The sequence below is a fragment of the Miscanthus floridulus genome, chromosome 4 (assembly GCF_019320115.1).
Source record: "Miscanthus floridulus cultivar M001 chromosome 4, ASM1932011v1, whole genome shotgun sequence".
Classification (NCBI taxonomy): domain Eukaryota; kingdom Viridiplantae; phylum Streptophyta; class Magnoliopsida; order Poales; family Poaceae; genus Miscanthus; species Miscanthus floridulus.
In genome coordinates, this window is record NC_089583.1 from 97,292,710 (window position 1) to 97,313,615 (window position 20,906).

Consider the following 20,906-nt stretch of genomic DNA (forward strand, 5'->3'; position numbering starts at 1 on the left):
ATTGTCGGTTTTTTTTTCTTATTTGTGAGGATTAATTAGACCATAAAAATTGTTGCTAATTCTCCTGTTTGCATCGACACTCGTGGTGTCGGCTTGTAATAGGCCTTTTTTTTACTTCTTAGTAAGTACTTAATAAAGCACTAACGATGGGAAAGACACTGCTGAGCTTAGCTATAAGAAAATCTTGAAGCCCAAAAGTTGACCATGAGTGGTCCAAACAGATGTAGAGTAGAGTAGAGAGTAGCTTCATTCTTATTCTTTTGAGGCTGGATAGATGTATATACGTGTAGCTAGGTTTAACTTTTCTGTGGGATCAAACCAAACAAATCAAACAACGAGAAGCTGATGGTGGGCAGCCCCTGATCCCTGATGGTGGGCTAACGAGCTGTGTAATATTTTTTTTTTTGACACTGGTCCTACTAGTTTGGGGCGATGACAACGGATGTGGTCCCATCATATCTGCACAAACACAATGCTCTCCCCTATAGTTTTTTTTTATAGAGTAAGTAAGTATACTCCCTCCAAAGTCACTCCCGAAAACAGGGATCTATATGTCTTGTTGTCACCAATCTTTAATCTTACCATGAGCAATGGGCCTGCTACCTGTATCGTCAGTCCAGCTATGAAAATCTGTGTTTTTATAGTTACCGAACTTAATTAGTCGACCTCACGTGAGCTTTGGAAGAGCTTATATAGACGGATATATTATACCTAACCTCAAGTCGACTATGACCGTACAGGTTTAATAATTGTTCTTTTGTTTCACAAGATCATCTATTTGGTAGCTTTTTTTTTCTCTCTCTCTGCACGGCTCCATGCAGCTCTCGTGTTCGCGCAGCTACGAGAATACGATATGGTACAACCAGAATGAGCTGCTCTCGCCAAACCACAAACGAAATAGTAGGGAAAAAGTGGCCAGTCTCGTCGCTGCCGCTACGCAGGTCCCATATATCATACCTGGTGCTGAAAGCGTAAGCGAAGCTTTATCTTTTGGTACAAGTCTCTGTCGTCCGTCAGATTCTTTCTCCAGATTCTCTTCGTTTTCTGGTCAGTCCTTTTCAGAGACATGATCACGTATTCCCTCGAGTCCCAGCAGCCTCCGCAGGCAAAGCAGAGGCAGCAGACTGGCAGGAGCACGTAATCACTTTTATGAATGACTGTGCCCAGTATGATGCTCGATTGGTCACGGGCTGACGTTTGCTAGATCAACGATGGCACGTAACAGACTGGAGTCTCTCGGTTCAAAAGCTTTTTCTTACCCCCGACTTAACAACAAATCAATTACCTCGCTAAAACGAACAAAACAACATCAAGGCGTTCGGATCTGCGTATTTGAGTGCCACGTACTCCTTATCAAGTACAGTACGAATGTGTTATGTGCAGACACGTACATGACTTCTGGCTATCATTACAGTGGCAGCCCACCTCGTGCAGCAACTCTCAATTTATCACAACCAATGCTTTCAGCGGGCACCAAATAAGAAACAAATCTTTTTACTTACAATGATGAGGGGATGTGTTGGAGCAACACATATCCAGAGAGCACGGCACGGTTCCGCTCCTTCACCTTCGTTTGGTAGTGCACCCTGCAAAGGACGAATCATTTTCGTGAGCAAGGAATAGGAGCAGCAGGTGCAGAGTTCAGTTGTGGCCAGAATAGCAGTTTATTACTTCTGGCCGTCAAGCCACATTTCAGTGGATAACGTTTCCCCGGGGTAGACGTGCAGAAGGAACCGGCCGAAGATGCTCTTCACTGCCGTCGGTTCACCATTGCAGAAAGATTTTATGACAGCGCGAGCAGCGAATCCTAGGGTGCAGAGACCGTGCAGGATTGGACGAGTGAACCTGCAAAAGCTCCTATCAGACAAAATCTTCAGTAATGAACCAAAGCTTCATGCATGGAAAGCTAAGTCCAGGTAAAGGGGGATCTTGCAGTACTTTTGTCAGATCATGTAAATAAACAGAACAGAAAGATTTCACTCGGAAGATCAAGGCATCATTTGAATATACGAAGCGCCCAGACATTTCACTGGGATTCTAGTTCATATCAGAATGAAGGAAAAAGACTTAAAACCAAATTCATGCTTAGCATTCTGGCATCAACGAATCCTTCATTTTTTATTTTTTATTTTTATTTTTTATTTTTTATTTTTTATTTTTTATTTTTTATTTTTTATTTTTTATTTTAAAAGATCCAAACCAAGTAGCCTACACCAACTTGCTTGGGACTGAAAGGCTATGTTGCTGTTGTTGTTGTTGATCCAAACCAATGTCAGCGTGTCTGATAAGTGCATGGACTGTCATAGAACACTGGTTGCTGAGATTCATGTTCATCTCAAATGAGGGGAAATGGCTTGGAACCTGAAGTTCATGGCATCAAAGAATCCTTCATTTTCATCTAAAACATCCAAATCAATGTCAGTGTGTCTGATAAGTGCTAACCATGGACTAATGTAGAACACTGGCGAGCTATGCTGTTAATACTCCGTATAATACTTTTACAGTGTGTTTGGTTTGCGGAGTTGGTTCATGTGGCATGAGTTTAATCAGAATGGGTCGGTCCGGCGTTATTTGTGGAATGAACTCATCCTGCAGAATCATTATCACAGGAGTACTACACGATGACGGACAATGCGAATCCCTGACACAAACCAAACAGCTCAAGGACGTTCGGTTTCTGGATCGGATAATTCTGCATGGAGACATTAAAAGGGCGTACCCAGTGCAGAGAGCTCCCGCTCTGTGCGGGGTCTGGGGAAGGGTGTCAGTGGCAAGCCTTACCCTCGCCTGTGCAATGCGAGGAGACCGCGACTCGAACCCGGGACCTTCCGGTCACAGGCGGTAAGACTCTACCGCTTGCATGGAGACATTCCACTAACCAAATACGTTGTTAGGTAATTAGTTACCTGGTTCTTGAGATTCTCTAATATGTGCTTAACTTGGAACACTGCTAAGAAAGAATAGGCTGAAAGCCTGAAACTAAGAGTTTCTCAGTCCAATATCTACCCCCAAATACTTCCTCGATGTCAAATATGACTATAAATACAAAGATATATAGCAATCTGAAGGGGCATACCCGGCAAGCAGTGCAATATCAGGGTCTGAATGCAAAGGATTGTAATCCCCAGATAGCCTGTATAATAATGCCTGATTAAAAAGAAAGAAAGAATTAGACTTTGCATAACAACATTCATGTTAACAAACTAAGAAACTGATTTCATTTGCAAAAAACTAAAAACTTGTCCACTTGGGGTCTTGGCCAAATAACACAACTTAAAACACTTGAAAGCACAAACACTGAATTGTACTATGAATGATGGCAATAGGAAGGACACATTAATTCATCAAAACAGGCTATACAAGAAGTTATCACAGTGTGAGACATGAGTTGTGCCTTATTAGCAACAAAAATGAGTTATTGCAGTACTGCACAAGCAAATAAAGTAACATGCCTGGGATTGCTTTGTTTGGTCATCATATACTGCAGAAGGTGCCGAATTGGGAATAGAAATGCGAGAAACTTGATTAGCAGGATAAGTAGCATATGAGTATGGCCGCGAAGAGTCTGAAAACCCTCCAGCACCACGCAAGTAGATAGTACTCCTGCATTACACACTAAGATAACTGCATTGTTCTTTGTGTAGGTTATGTTGCTCTATTGGGAGTCTGAAATAAAATGGGCATCATACTGACCTGTTCATGCATAAAATTTCGCCAGACTCTTTGAGGCTTGTGGTAGTTTCGAGCTCAAGAACAGTTGCTTTCCCTGCACTTAAAATATTGTCTCAGTAAAATCAATTCAATGAAATTGTTGAATGTAATCCCTGGAGTATTTTGGCACAAGGATGCCAGATCAGTGGTGAAATCATTTAAAGGATGCCATTTATGATGATTAAAACTCAAGGTGCTAAGTAATACTTTGGCAGTTTGACAAAAAATTACTGCAGGAGTGGGTGGTGGGCACTTTTAAGCAGAGGGATCAATCGAAAGGACCAACTTAATAATTACACAGGATGTAGTTGACAAATAAAGATCTTTTTCACCAGAACCCTTCATTCCTCCAAGAACGAAGCTGCAACTAAAAAATTCTACTGCAAGAAGCACAAAACTATCACATGATAATAGACAGGCTTTATTTGAGGCACTTTATTAGGCAAGTCTATGTGTGATTAGCTATGATTAGCACCTGCTATGTATACTTGATTGTATTCCTCGTATACCCAGCCATATTGGCTATATATATGAAGGTCACCTCCCCATATTGGGTGTGAGGTGTGTCTCTACATGGTATCAGCCTATCAGATCCTATTTTCCTGTCCTTTCCCCACGCGCGACCCTTCCTGCTCGCGCAGCAGCCCAACGCGCGCGTCTCCCTCGCTCCCATCCACCGGCTGTTCTACTCCCTCTCTCATCTCCGATGGCCTCCTCCTCCTCGGCCACCAGTGCCGGCACCCTGCCCGCGACAGGCACTCCAACCATGGCTGTCATGAGCACCGGCGCTGCTGCCCCGATCGTGGCTCACAACTACGCCACAGTCAATGTCAAGTCCCACATCCCATTCACACTGGGGACCTGCAATCCAACTACTCCAAGTGGGCGTTCTTCTTCAAGTCGCTGTGCGGCAAGTTCGGCCTTCGCTCGCACATCAATGGCTCTGCTCCCCCTCGTCCTGATGATCCTCAGTGGGATGCCACGGAGTGCTGCGTCCGGGGCTGGATCTCTGGCTCTGTCGACGACTCCATCCTCGACCTCGCCATGGATGGTGCCGATCCCACCGCCCGTGATCTGTGGGCGGCCATTGAAGGGATCCTCCGCGCCAACCGGGAGCCACGCGCTATCTTCCTCCTCAACGAATTTCACTCCATGGTGCAAGGTGACAGCACCATATCGGCGTACTGCCAGCGGCTGAAGATCAAGGCCGCCGCTCTTCGCGACGTCGGCCATCCTGTCCAGGACTCGTAGCTCGTCCTCGCCCTTCTGCGTGGCCTCAATCCTCGCTTCTCCAACACCGCCGACGACATCGCCAACTCCGTTGTGCTTCCAACATTCGCCAGGGCCCATGACATGCTCGCCCTAAAGGAGCTCCGTCTCGCCAATGACGAAAAGATGGTCGCCAGCACCGCCCTCCTCACCACCGCCGGCTCTGGCTGCACCAGCCCGGGCGGGTGCCGTGCTCTCGCTGCCACAGCCACCTCTGGAGGTCCACACAACCCACACGTGACCGGCTACTGCAGCACCAAGGGTGGCGGCGGTGGCAACAGCAGCGGCAGCAAGGGCAAGGGCAAGGGCAAGGGCCGGCGCTGGAACAGAGCGCAGCAGCGCGGCAGCGTTGGCCAGACTGGTCAATACCGCCCCATGGGCCCCTGGCTTTGCTACAATCCATGGGCACCACAGGGCCCTCCTTCGGCTCAGCAGGCCGGCTGGCGCCCCTCCTCAGGCTCACACAACCTTCGCGCCTACGCAGCCCCCCACGACATTTGCGCCGCTCCACGTTTCTCAACCAGCTCCCATGAGGAACCAGGATGGTCTTGTCGCCGCACTCAATCAGATGCATCTCCAGGGCCAGCATCCCTGGGTCCTGGATTCCGGCGCCTCCTCCCACATGAGCTCCTCGGATGGTATACACCTCTCTCGTCATCCTCCTCCTCACTCTTCCATTACAGTTGGCAATGGTGCACATCTTCCTATTTCATGTCGTGGCAAGTCTGTTCTTCATACACCAGCGTCCAATTTTCATCTAAATAATGTCTTAGTTGTCCCATCTCTAGTCTGCAATCTGCTATCTGTCCGTCAATTTACTAGGGACAACAACTGCTCTATAGAATTTGACGCTCTTGGTTTTTCTGTCAAGGATATCCCGACTTGACGCGTGATGCTTCGCTGCAATAGTGCTGGTGATCTTTACACCTTCCCTGCTGCATCTTCCGCTCCACACGCCAGCATTGCCATCTCCACTGACCTCTGGCATTACCGTCTTGGTCATCCCAGCTCCGCCACCATTGACATTCTTCGTCGTAATGCGTCCATCAGCTGTAATAAAGTAGAGCAACTGCTATGTCATTCTTGTCAGCTTGGCAAACATGTGCGCCTCCCTTTTTCAGATTCCAATTCATATACTTCCATGCCTTTTGAACTTGTTCACTGTGATGTATGGACATCCCCGGTTGCCAGTGTATCCGGGTATCAATATTATCTTGTTTTACTTGATGATTTTACTCATTTCTGTTGGACCTTTCCCCTCACTCGCAAATATGAAGTCTCCACATATTCCAAATTTTTGCAATTATGTCCACACTCAATTCAGCCTTGCCATCAAAGCTGTCCAAGCCGACAACGGCACTGAGTTCGTAAACAATACCCTCCATACTCTCTTTGCTTCCCGTGGTATTCATTTACGCCTCTCGTGTCCATATACCTCCCCACAAAATGGCAAGGCTGAACGTCTTCTTCGCACATTGAACAACATCACTCGCACGATGCTCCTCCATGAACACATGCCTGCTCAGTACTGGGCTGAGGCGCTCGCCACAGCCACATACCTTCTGAACACGCGTCCATGCTCCGCTGTTCGCCACAGCATTCCATATACTCTCCTCCACAACAAACCTCCCGAGTACTCCCGCTTACGTGTCTTTGGGTGTCTCTGTTATCCGAACTTGACCGCCACGGCTCGCCACAAACTCTCTCCTCGCTCCACAGCATGTGTTTTTCTCGGCTATCCCTCTTCCCACATGGGGTACCGCTGCCACGACATGGCCACTAAGCACGTCATCATCTCTCGCCATGTGGTCTTCGATGAGACTTGTTTTCCCTTCGGGCTTTACCCCTCCAGGTCCTCGCCAAGCGACCTGGATTTTTCGCTTGCAGGTACTACAGTGCCGGTGCGTCCTGCACCTTTGCCCTCTGTTGCTGGGCCGTCACATCCCAGTTTCATTGAGGAGCTGACCGACGAGCCCGTGATCTTGTTCCACGGCCCTGTACTTCCTGCTGCTCCTCCAGCGGCTGCCTCGGCTCCAGCTGCTCCAGCGTCTGCCCCTCCAGCGGTTGTCCTGCAGGACATCCGGCTTGTCTACAGCCGGCGTCCCCGGGCGCATGACGGATCCTCTACAGCACCAGGATCGGCTCCTGCATCTGCTCAGCAGCCTCCTGCCCCTGTCCAGCAGGCTACTGCTCCTGTACAGCCGGCTACTACTCCTGTACAGCAGCCACCAGTGCCCGTAGCTCCTTCGGCACCTCCCGTACAGCAGGAACGACGCATCACGCGGACCCAGTCCAGGGCCATACCGGTTATGCGATATGTGGGGCTCTCTGCGACAACCACTCTGTCTCCACTTCCCTCCAACTACCATAGCGGTTTGGCTGATCCAAACTGGCGTGCGGCCATGGCTGAGGAGTACAAGGCGCTCATTGACAACGGAACATGGCGCCTCGTGCCCCGGCCACCCGGCGCCAACGTGGTCACAGGCAAGTGGATCTTCAAGCACAAGTACCACTCCGATGGTACCCTCGCCCGCCACAAGGCTCGCTGGGTGGTTCATGGCTTCTCCCAGTGCCACGGTATTGACTACGACGAGACATTCAGCCCGGTTGTCAAACCAGCAACCATCCGAGCTGTCCTCAGCATTGCTGCCTCACGCGCCTGGCCTATTCATCAGCTAGACGTCAAGAACGCTTTTCTCCATGGACATCTGGAGGAGACCGTCTACTGCCAGCAGCCCCCAGGCTTCGTCGATCCTGTTTTTCCTGATCATGTGTGTCTGTTGCAGCGCTCCCTCTACGGCCTGAAGCAGGCTCCCCGAGCCTGGTACCAGCGTTTTGCGACATACATTCGCCAGCTTGGCTTCATCGCCTCGGCTTCTGACACCTCCCTCTTTGTCTACAAAGACGGGCCCAGTATCGCCTAACTGCTTCTGTACGTCGACGACATCGTACTTACTGCGTCCTCAACGGCATTTCTACAGCAGATCATTGGGCGTCTCCACTCTGAGTTTGCCATGACTGACCTAGGCGCACTCCATCACTTTCTCGGCATCTCCGTCACTCGCTCCGCCGACGGCTTGTTCTTATCACAGCGACAGTACGCCGTTGAGCTCCTTCAACGCGCCGGCATGGCTGAGTGTCACTCTACGACGACACCTGTTAACACTCATGCCAAGCTTTCTGCCACCACCGATGCCCCTGTTGCTGATCCGTCCGCGTACCGGAGCCTTGCTGGCGCCCTCCAGTACCTCACGCTGACCCGTCCTGACTTGGCATACGCCGTCCAACAGGTGTGCCTCTTCATGCACGATCTCCGCGAGCCGCACCTCTCGATGATCAAGCGGATTCTACGCTACCTGAAGGGCACTCTCTCCTCCGGCCTCCACATTGGTGTCGGCCCTGTTCAGTCACTGGTCGCCTACTTCGACGCCGACTGGGCTGGCTGCCCAGACTCTCGGCGCTCCACCTCCGGCTATTGTGTCTACCTCGGCGACAATCTGATTTCTTGGTCCTCCAAGCGTCAGACGCTGTTGCTCATGTGGTGGCCGAGTGTTGCTGGCTGCGCCAGCTCCTGCAGGAGCTCCATGTTCTCATTGCTTCGGCGACGGTTGTCTACTGCGACAATGTCAGCGCTGTCTACATGACAACCAATCCCGTTCATCATCATCGCACGAAGCACATTGAGATTGATATTCACTTCGTCCGTGAGAAGGTCGCCTTGGGACAAGTTCGGGTCCTTCATGTGCCGTCTTCTCACCAGTTTGCAGACATCATGACCAAGGGTCTTCCTGTATAGCTATTTACTGAATTCAGGTCCAGTCTATGCGTCCGGGATCCTCCCGCTTAGACTGCGGGCGGGTATTAGGCAAGTCTATGTGTGATTAGCTATGATTAGCACCTGCTATGTATACTTGATTGTATTCCTTGTATACCCAGTCATATTGGCTATATATATGAAGGTCACCCCCCATATTGGGTGTGAGGTGTGTCTCTACACACTTCACAGGAAGGATTACACTATACTGTTCTTCGTTATGGTTTTATGGAAATGGTTTCTAGCTTTATGATGTGTGTCACTCATTGCTGTGCAAAAAAAAAGTGTGGTTCTTATTATCTCAAGATGGACAATTGTTAGTCTATAACAAAATGCTGGACCCCCCCCCCCCCGCCCCAGTTCAACCAAATGTTAAATATTTCATATCAATATAACATCAGTCAGAGGTACCATAAAAATGAGTTAAAATAGGGAAACATGGACATTAATCTTAAGGATGAAAAAAAGTAAGGAGCATGATGATAAAAAAGTATTCCTATCATTCAGTCAGTAACAAATTTATCAATTCAGGTTGGGTGGGGAGCAAGTACCTTTGTCTTGCAAACCAGCTACTTTAACCCTGTTTACAACCTGAACAATAAATACAAGAGACAATTGCTTCTGTAAGTTGAAACCCAAGATGGGCAGCTCAAGAATGTTTCATCCTAAATGCTGGATAAAACAAGAAAATTGAGCATTATTGTAATCATTGTATTCAGAGGACGGCATCAACATTAGCTGTTGCATTGACCTACCCATAGTCATAACTAATGAGCATGCAAAATAAATTGAAAACAATCCAGTTTAGATGAGATGAAACTCCAGTTGGTTAACCCACATCCAAAGGAACCGATCTAGCCATTTCTGGACAGGAAGTCTGAAACTCTCATAAAAAATGCTTTTAATCACCAAAATGTCTATACCATGTATAATCTCCCAACACAAAGATATTAACACAAACTTTGGAGAACTGTAAAGCTACTTACACTGGCATACGAAGGGATTGGCCTATAGATCTCTATGTATTGTTGACCATGCAGTAGAAGGCTTGCATCAAAGCTGGAGAACAGAAAATAAGGTAAATTATCGTAACAATAAATGTACACTCAGAATGTTGACCAATTTGACCTGACAAAACCTGAACACTGTGCACCTATGGAAATGAAAAACAAGGGCCAAGAAGAATTGCAGCAGAACACATAATAGATAGGGTGAATCTCAAAGACTATTGCTTTATGTAACTCTTACTTAAGGCCAGGCACATCAACAAATCCAAGCCCATTGTTGTTCTTGTTGGGAAATAAAGAAACAAAAGTAGGAAGGACCTGCATTTTAATGAAAAATCAAAGATATTAGTGTATTAGTCTTGTACCATTATCCAGTGCAGTGATTAAGACTTGACCTTTCAAATGTCTCGTTCAGAATTCATAGATGACTAGTGACATATGAGTAAATAAAAGAGATAAAAGGACATAAAAATCCATCTTTCACTCCTTTGAGTATACATATCCCCACATAAACTCCCTGCATGGCTCAATGTAGTTCTTGAGCATCCATGCTTTAATACATTGCCAGGTCATTTATATTCACTGAAAGCTATCAGAACAATTGTGCTATCTATGGAATATATGTCCCAGTACCAAAACAGAGGAGTGTTGAACAAGCTAAAAATCATCTACTGGTTCTCATTCATACACGATTGGAAGTACATTGATTTCAATCATGCCTTGCACGAAATCAGCGTTCTTTTGTCACTATAAGCTCTAAAGGTTCATTGTAAACATTTATTGATGCCTTAATCACACACAAAATATTTGGATATTTGGTGGTTCTCATGCAGTAAGAGAACACATTTTGTTAAGTCTCACAAGTAAAAAATAACTAGCAAACTGACCCGTACAATTGCGAGATTATAATGAGTACTGTATTTTTAACATGCAAACAAATATTGATTAGCACAAAGGAAGCATCAACCCTTACAAACTTGAAATTTTGTTACTTAAATATACATAGTCAATAATTTATAGAGCTACAGTATTTTTTTACTTGTTCATGTCAATATCGTTTACATATGCAATCCTGATTTTTTTTACAATTCAAACAATTGTATAAAATAATATGCAATGTTCCTACTTTTGCATGGTATATATTCTACTCATAAGAAACAACTTGTATTTATGGTATTTTTTATGCATTTTAAGCATAAATATAAGCATTTTTAGCATTCAAACTTTGTTCATAAATGTAAGCATTTTTTTTACATAATCCGTCCCTCACCTCCCTCATCACTAATTTGGCAGCAGTTTTATTTTGGTGGCAAGCATGTTTTCCGTCAATGTAACCGGTGTTTAGCACCTGCCGTTTATGGTATCAGTAGAAAAGGCAGGTGTTAATCGCATCTTTGTAATCTTGGTGATTCATTGAAGACATCACAGTCATTTCCCTTCTTCCTTAATCTATCCTTAAATTGAATTTGTAGATGGAGAGATTATCTACTATGGGTACGCTGAAAAAATATTTCAGCACACTTCCAACCTTATGCAAATATGTCAGCAAGTATCAATGGCCTATCAGTTGAAAAAAACATCATAAGGAAAATTAAAAAGTATGGCATCAATTCTATGCAGCCCATCTATGCAGCAAGTGGATATATTTTCTACGAAGAATTTTATAAAAAACTTGCTAACAGGATCAAGACAAAGTAAAAACAAAATATGCACCGAAGTCATTTCATATAGCTCAAAATCCCTTCATCACCTTGTACCTTTTTTCGATTGCCAATACCTTTTGTAGTCTTTAATTTTGTGCGAGTTAACTTTCTGTTAAAAGATTCTCTTGGCCTTGGTGGGTGCTCAATGCAAATTATACAATTACTGGATTAAATTTCACATAATACCAACACAAACTCATATATTAAGCTCAGGCAGTGTCCAACTGTCCATGGCTGTGGTATGTAGTGGCCTTTAATGCCCAACTTGAGCTAAAAGAACACATCAGCATTGATCATGACGCAGCCCTTGAGGCTGTGTATGGGTTTACCTCAATTCCTTGAGGGAGATGAATGATCCAGCTTTTGGAATTGCTATATCATGCATTGGGACCATTTATTACTATTAGGAAGACTTCAGAGATAGTTCTAGCATTTTTGTACATATTGAACATTGTTTCCTCCAATATTAGGACACTATATTTTATATCTTTTCAAACTCTTCTTTATTCTGCTCGCAGCTCGCACTCATGCAATCTTCTAAATTTGCAATATATCAAATTAATCTCAGCCTCAATTGTTTGGACCCACATAATTAAAGGTGCATATCTTTTTCTTCTTACAAAAAGTAACATGCTTAATGTCAGTGTGGGTAATTATCAACATGTATAGGGTTATTTTGGTTTTACTTTCTCAGATTAACGTAGTAATTTCTAGGCCTTTAGAATTAACATGGAGGCTTCTTTTGTTAGACAAATACTAACATAATAGATAGATGAACACACAGTTCCTTGTCTGTTGTCTTTGTTTGTCTCCATTTTCATCCAATTTATTAAGGGCACCTTAAGCCAATTAACTTGCAGAAATAAATATGGGATGGATACAGGCAAGCTAAGGGCCAAAATTTTCCAACCTCAAGCTGCAAGTAAGACAAGGTTTTGATTATTGGCAACAAGAAACCTATCTAGAAATTGTAAAATACCTCTATGTGTTGGCAGGATCTAGTTTAATATGACTTTAGAATGTAAACTCAACATCAAATTACAGTAAAATCTGAATGTCGACAACACAGATTCGACGAGACAATATACGGTATGCATAAAACACCAAACCATATAAGTGAAAAGCAAGTTCAACAGCAGAGCGGCCAAAAACTGGAGTCTGGAGCACAACAACAGCTACCAATTGGCACCAACACGGGAGGGGATTAACCGAGGGGGGAGTTATTATACCTTAATGTGTGGCTGCCCGTCCCTGTGGTACACGAAGTGGAGCTCCTTCTCGTCGACGGCGTCATCGCCGCAGGCGCCAACCCCGAGCGCGTACAGCGCTACATCCCTGCGAATCAATTGCAGAAGCTGATCTTATCAAATCGGGAGGCGCGCAGTCGGGCAGGTCGTGGATGGAGCGGGGCGACACCTCTCGTCGTAGTCGAAGGACACCTGCGCAGCACAGGAGAGGAGAGGGGGACGTGAGCACGCGGAGGCGGGCAGGGGAGGTTGCGAGGAAGAGTGGCGGGGCTTCTACCTCGGGGAACTTGTGGGCGAGCACGACCTCGGGGTCCACGGGCGCGGTGGGTTTGGAGCTGGTCGCCATGGCTGCAGTGCCCGTACGGCCTATGCTGCGCCTCGTCGCTCTCAGCGATCGCCGGCGAAGTGGGAGCGGTGTCTGGTTACTTGTAGGAGACGAAGAAGAGAGGAGTTGATGCTGTGAGGACGTGAAAGGGGAGAGATCAGAGTCGTCGAGACGTCGACGGTAAGCGAGGAGAGGGTGCGGCAGCCGCCGAGTTGGATTTGGATACCGGTTTCTGTGTCACTGACAGGTAGGACACAACGAGCTAACCGGGATCCCAGATCTGCCGTTGGCACAGTCACTGTTTCGTTGCTTCTTGCTTGACGCAACTTCAGTTCTGACTGCATTAATAATGTTCCGGCTGCTTGTACGAGTCCATGGAATTGACTTTTGAAGAAAAAACTGCTAGGCCTTCTTTAAATCCAGAGTATAAATTTTTAATTTTCATATCGGGTGTCACATGAGATGTCGTATAGGGTGTTTGGATACTAATAAAAAAACAAATTACAAAATCCGTTGGTAATCCGCGAGACGAATTTATTAAGTCTAATTAATCCATCATTAGCATATGTGTTACTGTAGTACCATATTATCCAATCATGGACTAATTAGGCTTAAAAGATTCGTCTCGTAAATTAGTCACAAATTGTGCAATTAGTTATTTTTTAGTCTATATTTAATACTCCATACATATGTTCAAACATTCCATGTGATACGAAGTAAATTTTACGGGAGAAACTAAACAAAGCCTAAGTTTTGATTATCTTCAGATTGCAAAAAACTCTTCCGGCTGCTTGTACGAGACAACGTAATTGACGTGAGAAAAAAAATGTGTAATTTAATGACCAATCTTTCAAAATTTTGCTAATTAAGAGTAACTAGTAGCAGTACTGTAGATTTCTTTTACTATCAAAATATGCACCGTACTGTTACGTGTGGAAATATAGTGGATCAAGACAACCTCATCTTCCGTTCTTAAGGCAGGCTCAACACAAGCATATGCATAATAGTAGTTTCATAAAATGGTGTGTTCAAACATCGGAGAAAACTATACTCGTAAGACAAGCAATACCAAAGAATTTCATGGCAATATGGCCGCGTGCCCTTAAACCTGGTTTAATCTGTTTTTTTTTTTTCATTCGAAACAGTATTTTTTTCTTACAAATTTCTTCAGTATTCCTCCAAACCATCCAGATTCCTCAGAATCCAGACAAGCGAACAGGTCCCTACTAACGACGTATGTGGACGTACGTTAACGTTAGCTCACTGATAGCATGACTGCACGAGGAATGCATGGATGCCTACACAGGATTTTGTTACAAATTCACAATCGGAAATCTACAACCCATTCCCCAAAGATTTACAGATTGTTCGCTTGTTGGTTTTAGCCAGGGCTTATCAGTCAGCTAATAATGTTTTCCTCTCACAACAAACTAACACCAGCCGAATTTATCAGCCCAGAAACTAACCAGCGAACATGCCGTTGGGTTCCTAAACCACTCGACAATAACTCAGGCCTTGTTTAGTTCCAATTTTTTTTTTCAAAAAGTGCTATAGCAGCCATCACATCGAATCTTGCGATACATGCATGGAGCATTAAACATAGACGAAAAAAAAAACTAATTGCACAGTTTGGTTGGAAATCGCGAGACGAACGTTTTAAGCCTAATTAGTCCATGATTGAATATTAATTGCCAAATAAAAACGAAAGTGCTACAGTAGCCAAATTCCTAAATTCCATCCAACTAAACACAGCCTCATGCTAAAAAACACCAGCTGAAAGAAATTGCCTTGTCCCTTGTTTGTCAACTCTTGAGACGACTTTGCTGCGGTTCCTTTCTTGAGATGACACTGCTGTGACTGAGAGCACAGGATACAGTTCGTTCACCTTACAGGCTTACAGTGGTGAAGGGACGTTTTGGAGTAACACGTATCCTGAGAGCACTGCTCGACCGCGCTCTTTCACCTTAGTTCTGTAGGACACCCTTCGACTGAAAACAAAAACATGGAATGTATTCATGGAGCTCTACCGAATCAAAATGCTGCCAAAAAGCATGGCATTACCTCTGTCCTTCAAGCCACATCTCAGTAACCAGAGTTTCCCCTGGGTAGACATGGTGCAGGAACCGGCAGGAGATACCTTTCACGGCTGTTGGTTCCATGTTGCAGAATGACCTCATGATAGCTCGAACAGCAAATCCAAGCGTTGAAAGTCCAGGCATTATTGGGCCTGTAAACCTTCAAGTTTCAAGTTCAGGTTAATCTGTTTGAGAATGCAATTGTGCATGAAAGATGGATCAGATAGATGTACAAATACATTTGACGTTAGACCAGAGCAGGAAATGCTAGCGAGTTGAAGAGCAGAGCCAGTCAAATCTAGAGATCATCCAGAAATGGAGCAAAAACTGTAACATATCTCGTATAGTCTTACCGACTACCAACTTAACAACATGAAATTGGCATTACTTCAGCATCAGAAAAATGCATTAATTTATTGTGTGCTTCGGCCAAAGGAGGATCTGAGGATTCACAGCACATGAACAGCAGCTGCAGTTACTTTAGCAATAGCCAACGCCGGGATTAGTTGTTTAGCTGGCGCTGGCCCATTAAGTCAGATAAGCATTGCAAACTATACCCTTCATCCAAGGCAATGGATAGAGATTTATAAACAAGTTGATTTTATGCAAAATAGTAAAACTCTAGTAATCTCTCTCTAAAAAAGCAAAAAACTCTAGTAGCTGCAAAATAGTAAAACTCTAGTAATAATGCTTTTATTTTACGTTAAAAAATAATGCTTTTATTTCCAAACTGGAACTGAAGATGAGTTGTAACTAGTAGCTAAAGCAACATACCCGGCAGTCTGTGCAAAGATGGGATCTGAATGCAAAGGATGAAAATAGCCAGATAACCCGCAGAGTAGTGCCTGAACCAACAGAGAGAAACCTCAGAGATTTAAAATAGGACAACTTTGTAACACTTTGATTAATATTTCCTAATCTGAAGTTGTGTGTCAAATTTGACCAGAGAAAAACAGCGCTGCTAAATGTAATAACAGCCTTGAAAGATATTGTGTTAAGGGGAAAAAAAAGAATTGCAGTATTTGAGATGCCTTCCACATAGGACAGATAAATTCAACAAAACAAATCAAACTACAAAGAAGAGCTGTGTTGCAACAAGCGTACAAATAATGGAAATATAAAGATAAGAAGCTCTCCTGCATGTTCGCTAGAAATAAGCAATTGCAAATACAACTTCAGAAAGAAATTTACATATGGAATGAAGTATCGTGCCTGGGATTTCTGAGTGCGATCTTCATACACAGCAAAAGGTGTGGAATCTGGAAATGTAACATCGGAAACCTCATTAGAAGGATAAGTGGCATATGAGAACGGTTGTGAAGAGTTGGAGAAGCCACCAGCACCACGCAAGTAGATAGTACTCCTGTGCCAGGTGTCGCATCAATGGGTTATTCACTCATTCCAGTCAAGCTGTATAGCTCAATTGTTCGAAAAAAGTACCGACCTATTCATACACAAAACTTCACCAGAACCTTCAAGACAGGTTAGTGTTTCAACTTCAACAATAGCGGCCTTCCCTGCAAAAGAGGGACATGGCATTTTAGATGAAGTATAACTTCCCTGCACAAGAGCAACATTAACCATGTACTTGTTCCAATCAACACATGCACTTATATTGTTCACTTCTGGACAAGGTATTTGAGCATAAGAAGTCAGGCGTAATTGTGAATTCAACATTAAAAGGGAAATTCTCTTGATTTCTTAATCGAGTTACAGATACAAGGAATTATGGTCCCAGTAAAATATTTACTTCATATTTTTGCATTTTAGAACATTACTATGGATAACACTGAAAGAGCCAAAATTTCAAACTAGTAAGCTATAATAAGCCTATAGGCTATAGCAGAATAAATCTTCAAAAGACTGGAAGAAGAAATCTTTTCATGGTCTGACACCATAGAGATCCTGCTCACATATCAAAACAATGTATCGCATCACTAGTTTAGCTGAGAGGCTCAGATTACATGGGTGAATTAGTGCTATTAATAACTATACTAGAATCTTCAACCTTGGCCACACATTTTACCATGGAGATACCGAGATAGAAAGAACAAAGAAGAAACAAAACAATCAAAATTGAGTGATCAAATATCACGGCGAGAATACCTCGGTCATGCAAACCAGCTATTTTAATTTTGTTAGCAACCTGGGGAAAAGAAAAAGGTCAATCATATTTTGGGGTACAAAATAGTAAATATTGAAAAATATGTTAAATAGTAAAGGAAATATGATAGATTTACTTAATGCAGGCATATGCCTTCTGTCTGTCAATTTATAATAAAGAGGATGTAAGGCCCTATTTTTTTAAAAGAAATTTACCATCTGCTATCTAGATCACACATCACATGTTAACCCATAGATCATGAAGAGTTACTCTTTCAAGACTAACAATTTTGGTGTACAACTTACATTAGCTCGTGAAGGAATTGGTCTATATATCTCTATGTATTGCTGACCATGCAGTAAAAGTGCTGGGTCATAGCTGGAGAACAGAAACAAGCCAAATTGTTCAAGTGTAAGTATATTGACAGTACCCTATCAAGGATTGACTGACTAGAGACAAAAAAAATGAAGGTCAAATATTGTGTAACTTTAATGAAACCACAGTAACCCAACGATTAAGTTCAGTAAATATGTGAAAAGTATTCTTACTGAAGCCCAGGGACATCCATGTAAAACCCATCGCCAGTTTTTGCATTAAGTACAGAAATAAAAGTAGGTAAAACCTGCACGACATGCAAGGGACAATTTCTTAAATAGCTAGAGATATGGAAATGTCCACATAAATAGACTCCGATTAAATAAATTACAAATATTTAGTTCACAGTAAGAAACAACAGTGCACTAGTGCGATACATAGGTCCATGGTAGCATGAGCATACCAAAAGTAATTTATACCTGTTAGGCTGTTACTTCAGACTTATGACTAAACAACCTTGATTTTGCGTGACAGAGGTCTCTCTTAAATGAAGATTCTTATGCATTACTGATATTGAAGGTAAAGTAACTAGATCAAAGATTGGGAGGCTTAATCTGTGATTGGAGAAAAGGAAGTGCTTTTTATGGTGTGTACCATATAAAATTCCAGGAGGGGTAGTAACCTCCAAGTTGAGATGACCCAGCTACAGTATTCATGTTCCATGTTGAGTTAATTTTGACAAACATCAAGCGACTATGATCCAAAATCAGTTTGCACCAGGTGCTGGGTACAACACAGGAATTACTCCTACCGAATTAGGATTTGAACACTCTTCTCAACACTCCGATGAATGCAATGCAATGGTTAAAAGGAAAAAAAAAAAATCAAGCGGACACACCCCCACCAACTCATCTTGAGCACCTTAATGGATTGCCCATCCCTGTGGTACACCAGCTGAAGCTCCTTCTCATCCGCTGCATCTGCATTGCAAGCTCCCACCCCCAGCGCGTACAGCGCCACATCCCTGCACCAACCAAGTGAAAAATGCATCAGCCATTCCGAGCAGCCGTTGTGACGTTCCATCGAGAAGATCGTGGGCGGTGGCGACCTCTCATCGTACGCGGACGCGACCTGCAGAACAGAGCAGCTCTCGTCAAGCCAGAAGAGTCCGGTGATCGAGGACGGAGAGCTAGCGAAAGCCGTGTGACCTCGGGGAACTTATGAGAGAGAACCATGGCAGGGTCAATGGCCGTCGCGGAGGCGGAGCGCGCCATTGTGCAGGACAATGCCAGGAGGCGAAGCCAAGGTGGAGCGGGTGGCGATCATCGGCGCCGCGCGAGCCATTGTTAAGTAGTCGTAGCTGCTAGCCCGCGACGCTGAATCGAGCTACCCTAGTTAATTCCGTCGGCGAGATGCAATCAGATAGCAGCTTTGCAGACAAGACAGAATAGAATCTCATCACAGCCGTCAGCGGCAGATACTTAGTTAATTCCGGCGGCGAGATGCAATCAGATAGCAGCTTTGCAGACAAGACAGAATATAATCTTGGGACCTCCGATGGGGCCGTATCCTCCACCACCACCAGGTCCGTTCGGGTTCTTCCCAAATCATCTTCCCAAGCAACAATTCTATAATAAGGGACAGCAATCTAGACAGAATCAATTTAATGCTGTTGGACAGAGAGGTTAGGGTTCTCGTTCTGCTAATAGAGGTGTTGTTGATAATTGGGGGTTGAGTTCAGCAGGCCAGCAACACGGTCGTCAGCAACCTCAGCAACCTCAACAGCCATAGCCACAACACCAATCCAAAGCTTTGGAACAACAACCAGTTTCTCAAGAACAGAATACCTCTGCTCATCAAGTGCTGGATCAGGTTGTTGGTCAGGTGATAGAAGGTGAAAAGTCTGGAACTAATAGGGCATCTCAAGTGGTCTGCTACAACTGTGGAAAATTAGGACACTTTGTTTCCACTTGTTCCAAACCCAAAGTTTGTTTTGTGTGTTTTCGTCAAGATCACATTGCTGAAAAGTGTCCCGGGTGGAGTGAGCCTGAACAAGTGGTGCAGTTTATGGGCAGCTCTTGCAAGGGCCTGGGTTTCTTCCATGTGGATGTTTCTCCAGATGATGATAGGTTTAAGTTGTGGAATAGTTTTGAGAACTGCGGAGTTTTCACAATAGAAGAGGGTGAGATGGATCAAGAGACTATTCTAAGGAATCTTAGGGATTTATTTGATGTAGACTGGTCTTGGCAATTAAGGAGTATGGATGAGTTCAGTTATCTGGTGAGATTTCCTCCTGGACAGAGAGTTGACAGGATTGTGATCAATAAGATTTTATATTTCTACTTGGAAAAGGGTACAGTGATGGCTTCTTTAAAGGTGTGGAATGGAAATATTGAGCCAGTGAGTTGCTTGATTGAGGTTTGGGTGCAAGTCAGGGGTGTACCTCCTAAATGGTGTGATTGGGTCACCTTTAGGCAAGTGGCTTCTACTGTTGGGAAATTAGTGGAGGTAGACTGGCAATCTCTATTTGCTAGTTTCTTTGCCATGGTGAGGGTTAAAGTAAAATGCAGGAATCCAGTCAAGATTCCTCAGAAGAGAGTCATGGAAATGCAGGATGAGCTCTTTGTGATCAGTTTTAAGACAGAAGGCTTTGAGCAGTTATCTGACAAGTCTGAGAAAGATGGAGATGATGGTGGAGATGGAATTGATGGTGATACTGATCTGGATGAGGATGACCTGTTATCAAATGAAGAGAAGAAGGAGAGTGGTCCTACTAGTCCTAAAAATGACAAGGCTTCTGATTCTACTAACCAAGGGAAGGAAGTAGATGAGTCTCGGGATAAGCAACCTAAGAAGTCTATGTCGAGTGGAAGTAAGACACTAAGGGATCTCAGCCAGCTCTTTGCTATGGAAATGCTAGATAATGATGTTAATAGAGAGGTGATGGAATCTTCATGCATCAGTCTCCTTAAGGCTATGGAAATTGGGGATAGAGAGGAAGCTTGGGTAGATGATGGTGGTGAAACTATTGAACTAGAAGAAGAGAGTCTGAATTTGCCTACTAAGTGGCTCTATGGGTACGCTAATAGTAGGGATCAGCCAGATCAATCTTTAATGAATCAAATGGGTACGGAGGGTAATGCTGATAGTTCTGATGTTCCACATATTGATATTGTCTTGGGAGCTATGAATCAAGGAAGAGATGGTGTGATGGCTAAGTCAAAACCAAGGAAGAGGGGATGGGGTCCTGTGCAACTAGAAAGGAAGAGTAAACGAGTTCCTCTGAATGGGATGAATATGCTGAAAAAAGCTCAAGCTTTAAAAAAGAAGAACAAC

General features: G+C 44.1%; 2 protein-coding genes across 11 annotated transcripts; both read right to left on the bottom strand.

Moving 5' to 3' along the window:
- Window positions 1–1,305: 1,305 nt before the first annotated feature.
- LOC136550088 (enoyl-CoA hydratase 2, peroxisomal) lies at window positions 1,306–13,240 on the bottom strand. Of its 2 annotated transcripts, none has more exons than XM_066541557.1 (11): window positions 13,029–13,240; window positions 12,921–12,943; window positions 12,734–12,839; window positions 10,043–10,119; window positions 9,781–9,853; window positions 9,346–9,385; window positions 3,694–3,766; window positions 3,453–3,603; window positions 3,077–3,147; window positions 1,672–1,845; window positions 1,306–1,586 (listed from the first exon to the last, which is right to left on the bottom strand). In XM_066541557.1, the coding sequence occupies exons 1-11, from the start codon at window positions 13,095–13,097 to the stop codon at window positions 1,499–1,501; spliced, it is 945 nt and encodes a 314-aa protein (XP_066397654.1). In that variant the 5' UTR covers window positions 13,098–13,240; the 3' UTR covers window positions 1,306–1,498. The 2 variants fall into 2 exon arrangements, with proteins under 2 accessions (XP_066397654.1, XP_066397653.1); XM_066541556.1 differs by having other exon boundaries at window positions 1,672–1,857.
- Window positions 13,241–14,693: 1,453 nt separating this feature from the next.
- On the bottom strand, window positions 14,694–19,700 carry LOC136550087 (enoyl-CoA hydratase 2, peroxisomal-like). 9 transcript variants are annotated; one of them, XM_066541548.1, is made up of 11 exons: window positions 18,803–19,700; window positions 18,679–18,701; window positions 18,492–18,594; window positions 17,804–17,877; window positions 17,561–17,633; window positions 17,258–17,297; window positions 16,596–16,668; window positions 16,343–16,514; window positions 15,926–15,996; window positions 15,138–15,311; window positions 14,694–15,064 (listed from the first exon to the last, which is right to left on the bottom strand). In XM_066541548.1, the coding sequence occupies exons 1-11, from the start codon at window positions 18,842–18,844 to the stop codon at window positions 14,971–14,973; spliced, it is 939 nt and encodes a 312-aa protein (XP_066397645.1). In that variant the 5' UTR covers window positions 18,845–19,700; the 3' UTR covers window positions 14,694–14,970. The 9 variants fall into 9 exon arrangements, with proteins under 9 accessions (XP_066397645.1, XP_066397648.1, XP_066397644.1 ...); XM_066541551.1 differs by having other exon boundaries at window positions 15,138–15,303; window positions 16,364–16,514; window positions 18,779–19,700; XM_066541547.1 differs by having other exon boundaries at window positions 16,364–16,514; window positions 18,779–19,700.
- Window positions 19,701–20,906: the final 1,206 nt, after the last annotated feature.

Bases quoted from the DNA above. Each gene is read 5' to 3' on its own strand.
- LOC136550088 (XM_066541556.1), bottom strand. From the start codon at position 13,097: ATGGCGACCAGCTCCAAACCCACCGCGCCCGTGGACCCCGAGGTCGTG. The intron at 9,386-9,780 runs GTAAGTAGCTTT...TTTATTGTTCAG, and splicing joins CAATCCCTTCGTATGCCAGT to GTTGTAAACAGGGTTAAAGT. The intron at 1,587-1,671 runs GTAATAAACTGC...CGTCCTTTGCAG, and splicing joins ATGTGGCTTGACGGCCAGAA to GGTGCACTACCAAACGAAGG.
- LOC136550087 (XM_066541546.1), bottom strand. From the start codon at position 18,844: ATGGCGCGCTCCGCCTCCGCGACGGCCATTGACCCTGCCATGGTTCTC. The intron at 17,298-17,560 runs GTAAGTTGTACA...TCTTTTCCCCAG, and splicing joins CAATTCCTTCACGAGCTAAT to GTTGCTAACAAAATTAAAAT. The intron at 15,065-15,137 runs GTAATGCCATGC...TTTTGTTTTCAG, and splicing joins ATGTGGCTTGAAGGACAGAG to TCGAAGGGTGTCCTACAGAA.